At 44.8% G+C, this 12,892-nt stretch overlaps 1 protein-coding gene across 1 annotated transcript in view; it reads left to right on the top strand.

Annotated features, from left to right (window-relative positions):
• The window catches only part of ZSWIM5 (zinc finger SWIM-type containing 5), a 148,405-nt gene that overhangs the window by 93,012 nt on the left and 42,501 nt on the right, over window positions 1-12,892 (top strand). The window contains exon 2 of the mRNA XM_038760585.1: window positions 9,626-9,982. Within this exon, the coding sequence (XP_038616513.1) occupies window positions 9,626-9,982 (357 nt within the window). The remainder of the gene's footprint in view (window positions 1-9,625; window positions 9,983-12,892) is intronic.

The following is a 12,892-nucleotide window of genomic DNA, read 5'->3' as shown; positions in this document are numbered from 1 at the left end:
TCCTGAAAGAAATGACTCAGTTGCAGAACAGAAATTGCAATCTTCAAATGGTGACAAACTTGCACGGAGTAGCAAAGCAAGGCAGCACAGTCCCACCAGGAATTGAAGGTGATGGGTTGGAAATACTTGAAAGAAAACCCAAAAGGACTTTTAAGCAATTTCTTTAACATGCTGATCACAAATCAAACAACTTATTTTGTCTGAAGTGCATTCTAGAATTGGAAGGGAGAATCCTAGAACAATTTTCAGCTGAAGGGGCTTGGTTAAAAAAAGAAAAGCTATCTTTGGTATTTTTCTATTTCAACCAAGGTTAAATAAGCAAACATCAATAAAATGACCTTGCCTGGGTCTTTTAGCTCCCCCCATGTCCCTGGCCTCCTTCAAATCCACCTGACCTCTGTTCTCCTGATGGCCAAAGCCCTCTTGAAAGCCCACCTCCCCCAGGAGGCCTCCCTCCAGGTCACACCCTCCTAACTGCTCCCTTATATGTTGCCAAATTGTACTTCCCAAGCGCTTAGTACAGTGCTCTGCACACAGTAAGTCCTCAATAAATACGATTGAATGAGTGAATGAATTTCCATCCTCACAGCCCTTTCCCGCTAACCAGTTCGGCCAAAGCAGGGTGGTCCCTTATCGTGGTTCCTTAGGACCAACAGGGGACTGACCATTTCTTTTCCTCTAGACTGCAAGTTCGTTGTGGACAGGGAATGCGTCTGTTAAATTGTTGTATTGTACTCTTCCAAACGCTTAGTACAGTGCTCTGCATGCAGTAAGCGCTCAATAAATAAGATTGATTGCTACTTCCCCTCTCCCCCCCCCCCCACCCATTCCCTTTTTAACAGCGTTCGTTAAGCGTTTACTGTATGCCAGGCACCGTACTAAGCGTTGGGGGAGATACAAGCTAGGCAGGTTGGATGCCATCCCTGTCCCACATGGGGCTCACAGTCTTAATCCCCGTTTCACAGATGAGGTAACCGAGGCCCAGAGAAGTGAAGTGATGGGCCTGAGTTCACACAGCAGACAAGTGGCGGAGCCGGGATTAGAACCCAGCTCCCAGGCCTGAGCTCTATCCATTAGGCCATTCTGTTTCTCACCTTTGCTCTGCTCTTCCCTCCCCTCCGGCAGTTGATGAGTGTTTGACTCATAATGAGTATGTTTTGCAGATGACAAATGAGGAAGAAAGGAAAACACGTCCACATTCGCAAGGGAGCCGGCGTAGTGAATTCCAAGCCAGGGCGGCCTACAGGCGTCTTCCTTCCGAGGCCCACGGCTACCTGGAATTGGAGACTGAGGCAGGGTTGGCAGAGCGCCTCACCAACCTTGTAGATGCCGAGATAAGCACGGGCAGCTGCCAGCTTTACCGAAGCCAACTCCACATGTTACCAAAAGACGCCGTGGATCCCAGCCAGGGCCTCCCTCTTGCAGGATTTCATTTCAGGCCCAAGGCTCTCGATAAATATTTTGTAGCCCGCTTCTCATTTGTCTTAAATGGACCTGCTGCGGGGACAGGCAGAATCTAAATGGAGCCTTGACTTTTCGGCTAAATCTGGATTAACTGGGCAATCTCGAACATGTTAATTGCACTCTGCTGGGAAAATGCAGAGTTTGAAATAGAGGAGGAAAGTTTCTTTCAGGGGTTGCAGTCAATTATAATACATCACTAGTATGTTTTTTAGAGTCTATATTACAGCAGTTTCAGTATGTCAACAGGTTTTTTTCCTCCACATTTTTCCCTCCCCTCACTGTAACCCCACAGTTTTAGGAGCTTAAATACATACTTATTTAGATAAAGTCAATCATCCTTTATATGTCCCTGTAAATCAGTAACCAGGATAGGGTTAGGAGAAGAGGATGGGGCAGTAGCTTGTAGAGACCAGGGATTGCAGGTAGTTGCTTAGTTTCTCCCTTTCTGATGGTTCAGTCAGTGGTATTTTTCAGCATTGACTGTGTGCAGAGCAGTGTACTAACTGCTTGGGAGAGTATACTACAGTAGAGTTCCCCCTTCTAGACTGTGAGCCCACTGTTGGGTAGGGACTGTCTCTGTATGTTGCCAACTTGTACTTCCCAAGGCTTAGTACAGTGCTCTGCACACAGTAAGCACTCAATAAATACGATTAATTGATTGATTGATTAGAGTTGGCCGATGAGTTTACAATCCATGAGGGAAGCAGAGGGGCCTAGTGAGAAAAGCATGGGAGTCAGGGGGCCTGAGTTCTAATCGCTGAATTGTACTTTCCAAACACTTAGTGCAGTGCCCTGCACACAGTAAGGGCTCAGTAAATACGACTGAATAAAATACAGTTGAATGAATAATTCCAGCTCTGCCCCTTGTCTGCTGGGTGACCTCGAGCAAGGCACCTAACCTCTCTGGGTCCCAGTTGCATCATTTGTAAAATGGAGAAAAAAACCCTCCTCTCTTCGATTTAGACTGTGAGCCCCAGTGGGGCAGAGACTGCCCAACCTGATTGTCTCCTAACTACCACAGTGCTTAGTAGAGTGCCTCGCACAGAGTAAACATTTAACGAGTACCATAAAAAAAAAGGAACTTGGAGTCCTAAAGAAGAGGAGTTCTGCTTGTTGCTCCCGTTACCGCTCAGGAGCGCAAAGATACCCTAGGCTCCGTTCTCCTTTTTATAGGTCGAATGTTGATGGACGTTTAGTGAACCCAGGCTATTGCTTTGGTGAGGGGCATTTCCTACTTGGAGAAGTTGCAGGGACAGGGTTGCTAGATGTCCTTGGTAACAGCGAATTGCCTGTTGTTTCATTACCGTGTACCATTTTCCTGGAAAGCCTGTCAGAAGGGAATGTGTAACTTGCCCCTTATTTGTTTGGAAACTCCATGGGAGTGGAGGCTCGTCTATACACTTGGCTCCTTACCCCTAACGCACTGTGATACTCGCCCCAGCCCAACAGCGCTTTCGTAAGCATCATTGTACTCTACCGTGTCCCCTATCCATACTTTAAGTCTCTCTCCCCGCCCCCTAGACCCGAAGCTTCTTATGGACAGGGAGACTATCCACCAACTCTGTTGGATTGTACGTTCCCAAACGCTTAGTACGGTGCTCAGCACACAGTAAGCGCCCAATAAATGTGCTTAGTAAATGCTCAATAAAATGCTGTAGTCCCTTCTAGGCTGTGAGCCCACTGTTGGGTAGGGACCGTCTCTATATGTTGCCAAACTTTACTTCCCAAGCGCTTAGTACAGTGCTCTGCACACAGTAAGCGCTCAATAAATGCGATTGAATGAATGAATAAAAGTGCTCTTGCACTTGGATTTATACCCTTCATTCACCCCACCCTCAGAACTTACGTGTACATCCGTAATTTATTTTAATATCCGTTTCACCTTCTCGACTGTGGGCTTCTTGTGGTCAGGGAACTTGTCTACTAATGCTGTTTTATTGTACTCTCCCAAGCGCTTTGTACAGTGATCTGCACACAATAAGTACCATTGATTGACTGATTAATTGAACGTGCTTCCTCCCTACTTAGACTGTAGGTCCCATGTGGGGAAGAGACTATGTCCAACCTGATTAACTGGTATCTTTTAGACTGTGAGCCCACTGTTGAGTAGGGACTGTCTCTATATGTTGCCAGCTTGTACTTCCCAAGCGCTTAGTACAGTGCTCTGCAAACAGTAAGCGCTCAATAAATACGATTGATCTATTCCAGCGTGTAGAACAGTGCTTGATGCCTAGTAAGCACTTAACAAATATCATAATATCACAATAATTGAGTGATGGATTGCTTGAGGGCAGGTGAAACTGGGCTCCCAGCAGGTTGCCACATTCTCAAAGGCAAAATCAGTCCACTTTTAGGCAAGGGGAAATTGTACTGTCAAGAAGCAGCTGGATTCACTTTTTTCACGAACGTGGAACTAAATCATGAAATGTTTGGTTTTCCTTCTAGTTATTCGGTGTCCTTTCAAAACCCCTACACAGTTGGTCACGATTATTCTGCAGATCTGGAGGGAGTCTGGTCACTTGAAGGCTCATGTTAGTTTACGTGGACTAAGCGTGTTACCTCTGAGTACGTTTCTAGGTGGTCCTATCCCCCCTTCATTTTCACTTGTGTTTAAGAAGCCTATTTCTACCGCAACATTTGATCGGCTCTTCCCCACCTCGCTAATCTCCTTCTATAACCCAGCTCACATGCTTCCCTCCTAATGCCAACCTACTCACTTTTGCCTCGCCACTGACACCTTCCTCAAGTCCTCCGTCTGGGCTGGGACTCCCTCCCCCTTGCTCTGTGACAGACCACCGCTCACTCGCCCCATCGCCAAACCCACTTGAAATCCTGTCTTCTCCAAAAGGCCTTCCCTGACCCTCTTGTGAGAAGCAGTGTTGTCTAGTGGATAGAGCACAGGCCTGGGAGTTAGAAAGACCTGGGTTCTAATTCCAGCTCTGCCACCTGTCTGCTGGGTGACCTTGGGCAAGTCACTTAGCTCCTCTGTGCCTCAGTTCCCTCATCTGTAAAATGGGGAATAAGACTGCGAGCCCCCATGTGGGACAGGGACCGTGTCTAACCTGATCAGCTTGTGTCTACCCCAGTGCTTAGTACAGTGCCTGGCACATAATAAGCGCTTAACAAATACCATAAAAAACTCCACATTTCCCCCACTGATTTGGCTTACCGTCCGCATCACCTATGAACTGAATGCACTGAAACCCCAGGCCCACAGCACTTGTGTATCTATCCTTGTACTGTATTTCTTCTCGTATTTGTTATTTATTTTAATGTCTTTCTCTCCCACTAGATTTTAATCTCTTGGAGGACAGGGTGTGTATCTTCCAACTCTCTCAAGAAGTTCTTAGAGCAGTGCTCAGCACCCAGCTCAATAACTGCCACTGAATTAACGATTGATCGATACAAATGGTGAATTGTTGGTGTGAAGCAAAATGACTGTGTAATTGGGGCCGCTTAAAAGATACTGTTTCAAATCCTTTTAATCAATCAGTGGTATTTATCGAGCACTTACTGTGTGCAGAGCACTGTGGGAAAACAAAAACACTTTTGAGGTTATCCTTTGGATTTATGGGGTGTGGCAGTGTAATAGGATATATCGCGGTGAGAAAACTTAGTAAATTAGCACCGAACATGTAGTCTTTATTAGTGCCCTGTGGACTTTTTCTCCGAGTATAAAGGCCAAAATATCCTGTTTCTGAAAAGTGAGAAGTCATGTAAAACTTAAGAAGTGCCACATTCTCCAGTTACTCTCAGGATAAAAGTCGAGCACATAGGGAGGTGAATTATTCCTGTACGACCACTAGCATTGTGTTTATCTCACTAAAAGAGCATTAACTCAAAGAAGAATCGATGCGTTCCCCACAATATCTAACTTGATACCGGAGAGGGCAGACACCCGGGAGAGTCTGGTTCACTGGGTGATTGTTCAGGCATATCTTACCGTAAATTGGAGTTGGATTTCTGAAAAATGAAAGACTTTCTGCCTGTTTCTCTGCGACTTAATGATATTAATAAGGGCTCTGTTTCCAGGCGTTTCTTCACCTCACCGAACAAACACGCATGCACCCTCATTAACTTGTGTAAGTGTGTCTTAAGTGTGAGAGAACAAAGGGTTTTCTGCACTTGGGTTTGGCATCAGTGGTAGCTGCTGTTTCAGATTAAGCATTCAGAACTGACACTAACCAAAATCATACTTTCCCCACCTCCGTTCGGACTACATAAAGAAAATATGGACACAAAATTGAACCTCAGAAGAAATGCTTATTAGCTAGTGGATTCAGTGGCACACTTCTAATAAAACAGCTTTTCATACACCATCTTTTCCACAGGGAGCTTCGGGTACTGACCGATTCAAGTTGACAGACTGAGTAGGTAGATCAGTTATAAGTGAAATAATCTAATTTTTAAGGGAGGGCATTCCATCGCCAGCCTCCAAGCAAAATTATTTATACCGAAGCTACTTATAGCAAGTCAGCCTGTGTTTGGGAATCATTGTATTAGGACGTGGGCCTATTGTGAAAATCTGAGTGAGGCCTAGGGCATCTAAAGGCTCATTTTGCAGATCTGTGGTTTTTTTCCATAGTTCTAAAGCAAAAGCAGACCGCTTTTTTCGCATACTCTGTGAATGTGATTTTTGGCTGTGCTTTAAAGAGATTGGCAGGGGATAGCTGGTTTTGAAGCTATTTATTAAAAACTTCTGGTAGAATTTGTCTAGGAAAAATCTTTGTGAGATTTGGCAACCACACAAGGGGTTTATGAAATTAATGAATTTTAATCTTGTCTCTTTTGGTCTCGTTCATCGTAACCCATGCAGTCCCTGACTACCTTCTCCAAGGGCTGGGTCGATCTGTAAAATGTTTGCCTTGACACATTATTCTCATCGGATTTTAATGGTGTGGTAAAACTGAATATATTTGATTCTTGTAGAATCAGGTCTCGTTTTAAACCGGTTATCAAAATTCTTTGCACTGTTAAAAAAAATTAATGAGCACATTTGTCTATTGTGCCGTTACTAGACTGTAGGGGAATGTGACTACCAACTCTGTTGCATTGTACTCTCCCAAACGCTTAGTACAGTCCTCCACACACAGTAAACATCCAGTAAAGACCACCGATTGATTACTGGTGACCTAATCCCTCTTAATTTTAAATGAAGGGGTTTTAAAAATATCAGCCAAGCATTTCTTTAGGTGAAACACCCCAGATACTTTTAAAACATACAAATGAGTTTCATTTTGTTCATTCTCTGGCCCTCAGAAGATTTTAAGGCAGTCCATTTATCAATTAGATTATTGTACAGACTGTGCTTCGCAATCAGAGATTTCATTAAAGTTGTAGGCCCGTACGTGGCAGCCTGAAGAGGAATGCATTTTTATTTCACGTGGAGCCAAATGTGGGTTTATGGGCCACCAAAAACTGTTTTTAATCATTTGAACACATCCTTGTATTTCCCACTCACCCCGTGATATCAAAAAAAGTCCTTAATCGAGAGAAAAGGTGGGTGGGATGCCGCATACATATTCTTGTAATATATCTTTGCCATCAATTAGTGGTCTCTACTGAGGGCTTACCTGTGTGCAGAGCACTGCCCAAAGTGCATGGGTGAGTACAAAGGAGTTGGTAGACACAATCCCTGCCCTCAAAGAACATACCAACTAGTGGGGAAGATGGCTACTAAAAGGAATTATTACTCTATTTATTTATTTATTTTACTTGTACATATATATTCTATTTATTTTATTTTGTTAGTATGTTTGGTTTTGTCTCCCCCTTTTAGACTGTAAGCCCACTGTTGGGTAGGGACTGTATATGTTGCCAATTTGTACTTCCCAAGCGTTTAGTACAGTGCTCTGCACACAGTAAGCGCTCAATAAATGCAATTGATGATGATGATGATGAATTACAGTTAGAGGAAGCAACAGAGTAACAAAATAAGGACAGAAAAGCTGTAGGGCTAGGGGAGGGATGATTGTCAGAGTGCTTAGAGGGGACAGAGCCAAATATATAGGCAAAGCAGAAGGGCAGGAGAACAGGATGGGGGACTAAGAGGTGAGTCTGGGAAGGTGTCTGGGAGGAGATGGGATTTTTATAGGGGGTTTGGAAGATGGAGAGAGTGGTGGTCAGGTGGATGTAAAGAGGGTGAGAGCAAGGGGTCCATGGCAAGAGAAGGTTAAGGCACAGAAAATAGGTTGGTCTTTAGAAGAGCCAAGTTTGGGGTGGGTTGAGGAGCGAGGATAGGTAGGAGGGATAGAGTTTATCCGGACCTAGAAGTCGGAGGACCCGAGTTCTAATCCCAGCCCTGCCCCTTGTGTGCTGTGTCATCCTGAGCAAATCACTTCCCTGCGCTTTATTTACCTCATCTGTAAAATGGTGGATTAAGACTGTGAACTCCAAGTGACACAGGGACTGTGTCCAACCTGATTATCTTATATCTACAGCCCGGTGCTTAGTCCAGTGCCCGGCACGGCGTAAGCACTTAACAAATACCATTTTAAAAAAACCAAACAATGAGAGAGGGGTTTCTGTTTGTGGAGATGGCTGGGGGGTTACTGATGAGTGGGGAGACGTGCGCAAAACAATTTTGGGGGGAATTGATACCGATGGCAGAGTGAAGAGTGGGCTGGAGACAGGGAGGTCAGCAAGGAGGCTGATGCAGTAGTCGAGGTGAGATATGATAAGTGCCGGAGACCAGCAAGAGAGCAGTTCGGATGCAGAGGAAGAAGTGTGTTCAAGAGATGTTGTGGAGGTAGAACCATAGGGTTTGGCGATGAATAAATAATAATAATGGTATTTGGTAAGCACGTACTCTGTGCAAAGCACTGTTCTGGGTGCTGGGGGGGATACAAGGTGATCAGGTTGTCCCACGTGGGGCTCACAGTTTTAATCCCCATTTTACAGATGAGGTCACTGAGGCACAGAGAAGTGCCCAAAGTCACACAGCTGTCGAGCGGCAGAGCCGGAATTAGAACCCATGACCTCTGACTCCCAAGCCCGGGCTCTTTCCACTGAGCCACGCTGATGAACTGAATAAGGGAGCGGAATGAGAAAGACGAGTCAAGGAAAAAGCCATAAAAGCAGCAATTTCATGCCATTAAGTTAAAATTATGTTACTGAAGGCATAAGCACTTTGTAATAGTACCTTTCTTTTTTGTCGACCTGGCTTTTTTTAGAAACGTTTTTCTCTTTATCTGTGGCTGCAGTTAAGAGCGTATCGGCAAACAAGTAATTTGTAGTTGGTACCCGAAAAGTACTCTGATATTTCCAACTCGATGCCCCCAGATTGCTCCAGGACGAGGGTTTTTCTGTTGGTGTGCGTTGCTCCGATCACTCATACTGAAGTTAGTGATTACCGGATACCGTAATAATATGTTGCCGCTTCCCAAAGCCGGCTGTCTTTGCTACGCAAAGCTAGAGAGAGTAATGTGGATTCATTCATTCATTCAGTCGTATTTATTGAGCGCTTACTGTGTGCAGAGCACTGTACTAAGCGCTTGGATGGCTTCACGCCCCTCACCCCACTCCATGCACTCACCCCCCAACCCCACTTTGGGTAACAGTTTATTATTTATTACTCTATTTATTTATTTTACTTGTACATATCTATTCTATTCATTTTATTTCGTTAACATGTTTGGTTTTGTTCTCTGTCTCCCCCTTCTAGACTGTGAGTCCACTGTTGGGTAGGGACCGTCTTTATATGTTGCCAACTTGTACTTCCCAAGTGCTTAGTACAGTGCTCTGCACACAGTAAGCGCTCAATAAATACGATTGATTGACTGATTGAACAGTTGCAAGTTGGTCAAGTTATAGTTCGTGTGAATCGTGCCTCAGGGAGGAAAGAAAACATCATCATCATCATCATCAATCGTATTTATTGAGCGCTTACTATGTGCAGAGCACTGTACTAAGCGCTTGGGAAGTACAAATTGGCAACATATAGAAGACATACAAGGTAATTCTCAATTAACTGTTCTATTTTACATTTAGCTCCATAGTCTGGGCTCTTTAGCCCATCCGCATTAAGCTGGAGGTGAAAACATTGAGAGATAAAGCATTTGTAAATTGTGATCGTAATGGCTCCCCATCCCTTAAACTTCCATTTGTGCCAAAAAAAAAAAATAAAATAAGTCTAAACTTTCCCCTGTGTTTTTTCTCCTAGGATTCCATCTGAGTGGCACAGTCACAGAGCCCGCCACTCCATCCGAACCAGAAATGACTTACAAAGTTGCAATCAGCTTTGATCGGTGCAAAATCACTTCCGTGACCTGTGGCTGTGGGAACAAGGACATATTTTACTGTGCTCATGTAGTGGCACTGTCGCTCTACAGGATCCGCAAGCCAGACCAAGTCAAACTCCGTCTTCCCATCTCAGAGACCCTTTTCCAGATGAATCGGGACCAGCTGCAAAAGTTTGTTCAGTATTTAATCACAGCACACCACACCGAAGTACTTCCGACTGCCCAGAAACTGGCTGATGAGATCCTGTCCTCCAATTCCGAAATCAACCAAGTGCACGGTAAGGGCCAGCTCTTACTTATCGCTTATGTAACGGTTAGCTCCAATGCTCATTCATTCATTCAGTCGTATTTATTGAGCACTTACTGTGTGCAGAGCACTGTACTAAGCGCTTGGGAAGTACAAGTTGGCAACATATAGAGACGGTCCCTACCCGACAGCGCGTTCACAGTCTAGAAGGGGGAGACAGACAACAAAACAAAACATATTAATAAAATAAAATAAATAGAATAAATATGTACAAGTAAAATAGAGTAATAAATATGTACAAACATATATACATATATGTAGGTGCTGTGGGGAGGGGAAGGAGGTAAGGCTGGGGGGATGGGGAGGGGGAGAGGAAGGAGGGAGCTCAGTCTGGGAAGGCCTCCTGGAGGAGGTGAGCTCTCATTAGGGCTTTGAAGGGAGGAAGAGAGCTAGCTTGGTGGATTTCAATGCTCGATTTTACATCCAGGAACTGGAAATCCTATTTTCTTCATCACCCCCGGAGCCCTGGCTACTTCGCTCCAAATAACTACCCTGTCTCGGTTTTGATTATTCAGGATCTAATAATTCGGCGGGTGAATTTTTTTCAGGTCCTTCACGTCTTCCCTTTCTCTCTTCCGCTGCCTGCCCGTTAGCCATTTCAGGCTCATTTTCTTCTCCGGCAGAGGGCTGGAAAGAAAGGGAAGGGACATGAGGTTTATGGCAGCCAGTTTTCCGACTTGCCAGAAGTATTGATTTAAAGTTTGGCAGGATCCGGGGAGGAATTAAAATAAAGCGTGTCGACAGTTTGCGGGTTTCATTTATCCTTAGCGCAACCTGTCCTGTTTCTCGAATATTCTGGGTAACGGAAAGCCCTCGATGATGTTAAAGTTCATGAGTCTGAAGTTTCTGAGGAGCTCCCCTGAAAGATCATTTCTCTGCTTGGCATATGCCTATGCTGTGGAATCAACACTTCTGCTTGTAATTGTGTCTCATTTTTTTGAGAAGAAACTTGACAATAGGCTGTTAAAAAGTTTATCAAAAGTCTGCTGTATGCAGAGCACTGTACTAAGCACTTGGAGAGCAGCGTAGCCTAGTGAAGAAAGTCCCAGGGACAGAGGACCTGGTTCCAATCCTACCTCTGCCACTTGCCTGCTCTGTTATGGCCTTGGGTAAGTCACTTCACTTCTCTCTGCCTCAGTTTCTTCAGCTGTGGGGTGGGCAGTCAATACCTGAACTCCTTCCTACTTAGACTTTGAGCCACAGGTGTATCTACCCTGGTGTTTGACACATAGTAAGCGCTTGACACATAGTAAGCACTTAAATACAACAGCAATAATAATGATAACGATTATTGAAGTAAAAAACAAAGCCCCCACCTTCAAGAAGAGTCTGCAGTCTAATGGTGGAAACAAGCAAACATTGTGTTTTTACGTGGGAGTGAGAGGTGGGTACAACCGGTAACTAAAAATATGAAGAAATGAATCAAGGGTTAAGTAAATGAGGATTCGGCATATGAAGATTGGCATACTCATCGTGTCTACCAACTCAGTTATACTGTACTCTCCCAAGCACTTAGTACAGTGCTGTGCACAAATACGACTGATTGATTGATAAGTGCTAAAAATGGTTGTATATCCAAATGCCAACAGTGGCTGTGGGGATTCCTTGCCCGGGGGCAATGGGAATGAATTGGAAAGCCTCCTGGAGGAGGCTGAAGATTTCTGAATTTAATTTGGATTGTAACGATTAAAATGACATCGTAAACAGGACTGTTTATCCGAAGTGTCATTTTCCATCACATCTGGCACCCCTGCTTTGCATTACAAACCCACACGTAGTTCCATTCGGCGATCTAGGTCAAATCGAAGCAGTTTTGTCACCAGGGTAGGAGTCTTACATTTTCACTGCTTCAGAAAGCGTTCTGGGGTGTTTGGTGACCACCTTGGCTGGAAGAGTTGTTCAGAAGGTGATTGCCCTGATATGGCTCTCTCCAAAAGAACATGCGGATATTCATTTATTGCAGCACTTATCGAGGAGCAGAGAATAAACTGTGACCAAGCAGCCCCCACAAAGCAAGGAGTTGGGGACACACCTGGCCCCAGAGGAGGACACCCCCTTAGGTTTTCACTCTCCTCCCCCTCCTTCCTCTCCAGTGGTGGTTCCAAACAGTCAGTGGTATTTCCTGAGTGCTTACCATGTGCAGAGCGCTTGGGAGAGCACACTATAACAGATTTGGTTACCTGTATATATGTATATACCTGTATATATGTTTGTACATATTTATTACTCTATTTTACTTGTACATATCTATTCTATTTATTTTATTTTGTTACTATGTTTGGTTTTGTTCTCTGTCTCCCCCCTTTTAGACTGTGAGCCCACTGCTGGGTAGGGACTGTCTCTATATGTTGCCAATTTGTACTTCCCAAGCGCTTAGTACTGTGCTCTGCACATAGTAAGCGCTCAATAAATACGATTGATGATTTGGTAGACATGTACCCTACGATGAGCGTACTGTCCAGTGAAGTACTGGACTCATTGATGGAGCCTGCTCTCTGATGATTAAAGAGGGCCCCGGAGGGCTGACTTAAAATTCCCCAAGTGCCGATCCTCCAGAGCCTTTATTCAGGAAAAGTTGGAAGCCTAGTCGGCAAGGGAATAGCAATCGCTCCCAATCACCTGCTACCCGGAATGAAGAACCTCTGACTCAAGTTTTAACTGTAAATTTTGAGAGGCTCCCGGAGGACAGTGCCGGGCTGTCCACCACAAGGAGCTTCAAACACGGGCAATTGAGGTAGGTGCTCCACTAGTTCTCGTTCATCTGTTAGTGTCATCGGCCGCACTAGCAGCCAGACCCCAGCTCTGACCCCGTCCTGACTTTTAGTTCGTCAGACACCGGGCCTCCCACCCTCCGCCCCCCATTCCCAGCAGGAATTCAGAG

The sequence above is a fragment of the Tachyglossus aculeatus genome, chromosome 18 (assembly GCF_015852505.1).
Source record: "Tachyglossus aculeatus isolate mTacAcu1 chromosome 18, mTacAcu1.pri, whole genome shotgun sequence".
Taxonomy (NCBI): domain Eukaryota; kingdom Metazoa; phylum Chordata; class Mammalia; order Monotremata; family Tachyglossidae; genus Tachyglossus; species Tachyglossus aculeatus.
The sequence above is the reverse complement of the archived record's forward strand: the minus strand, read 5'-3'. Positions and strand labels throughout refer to the sequence as shown.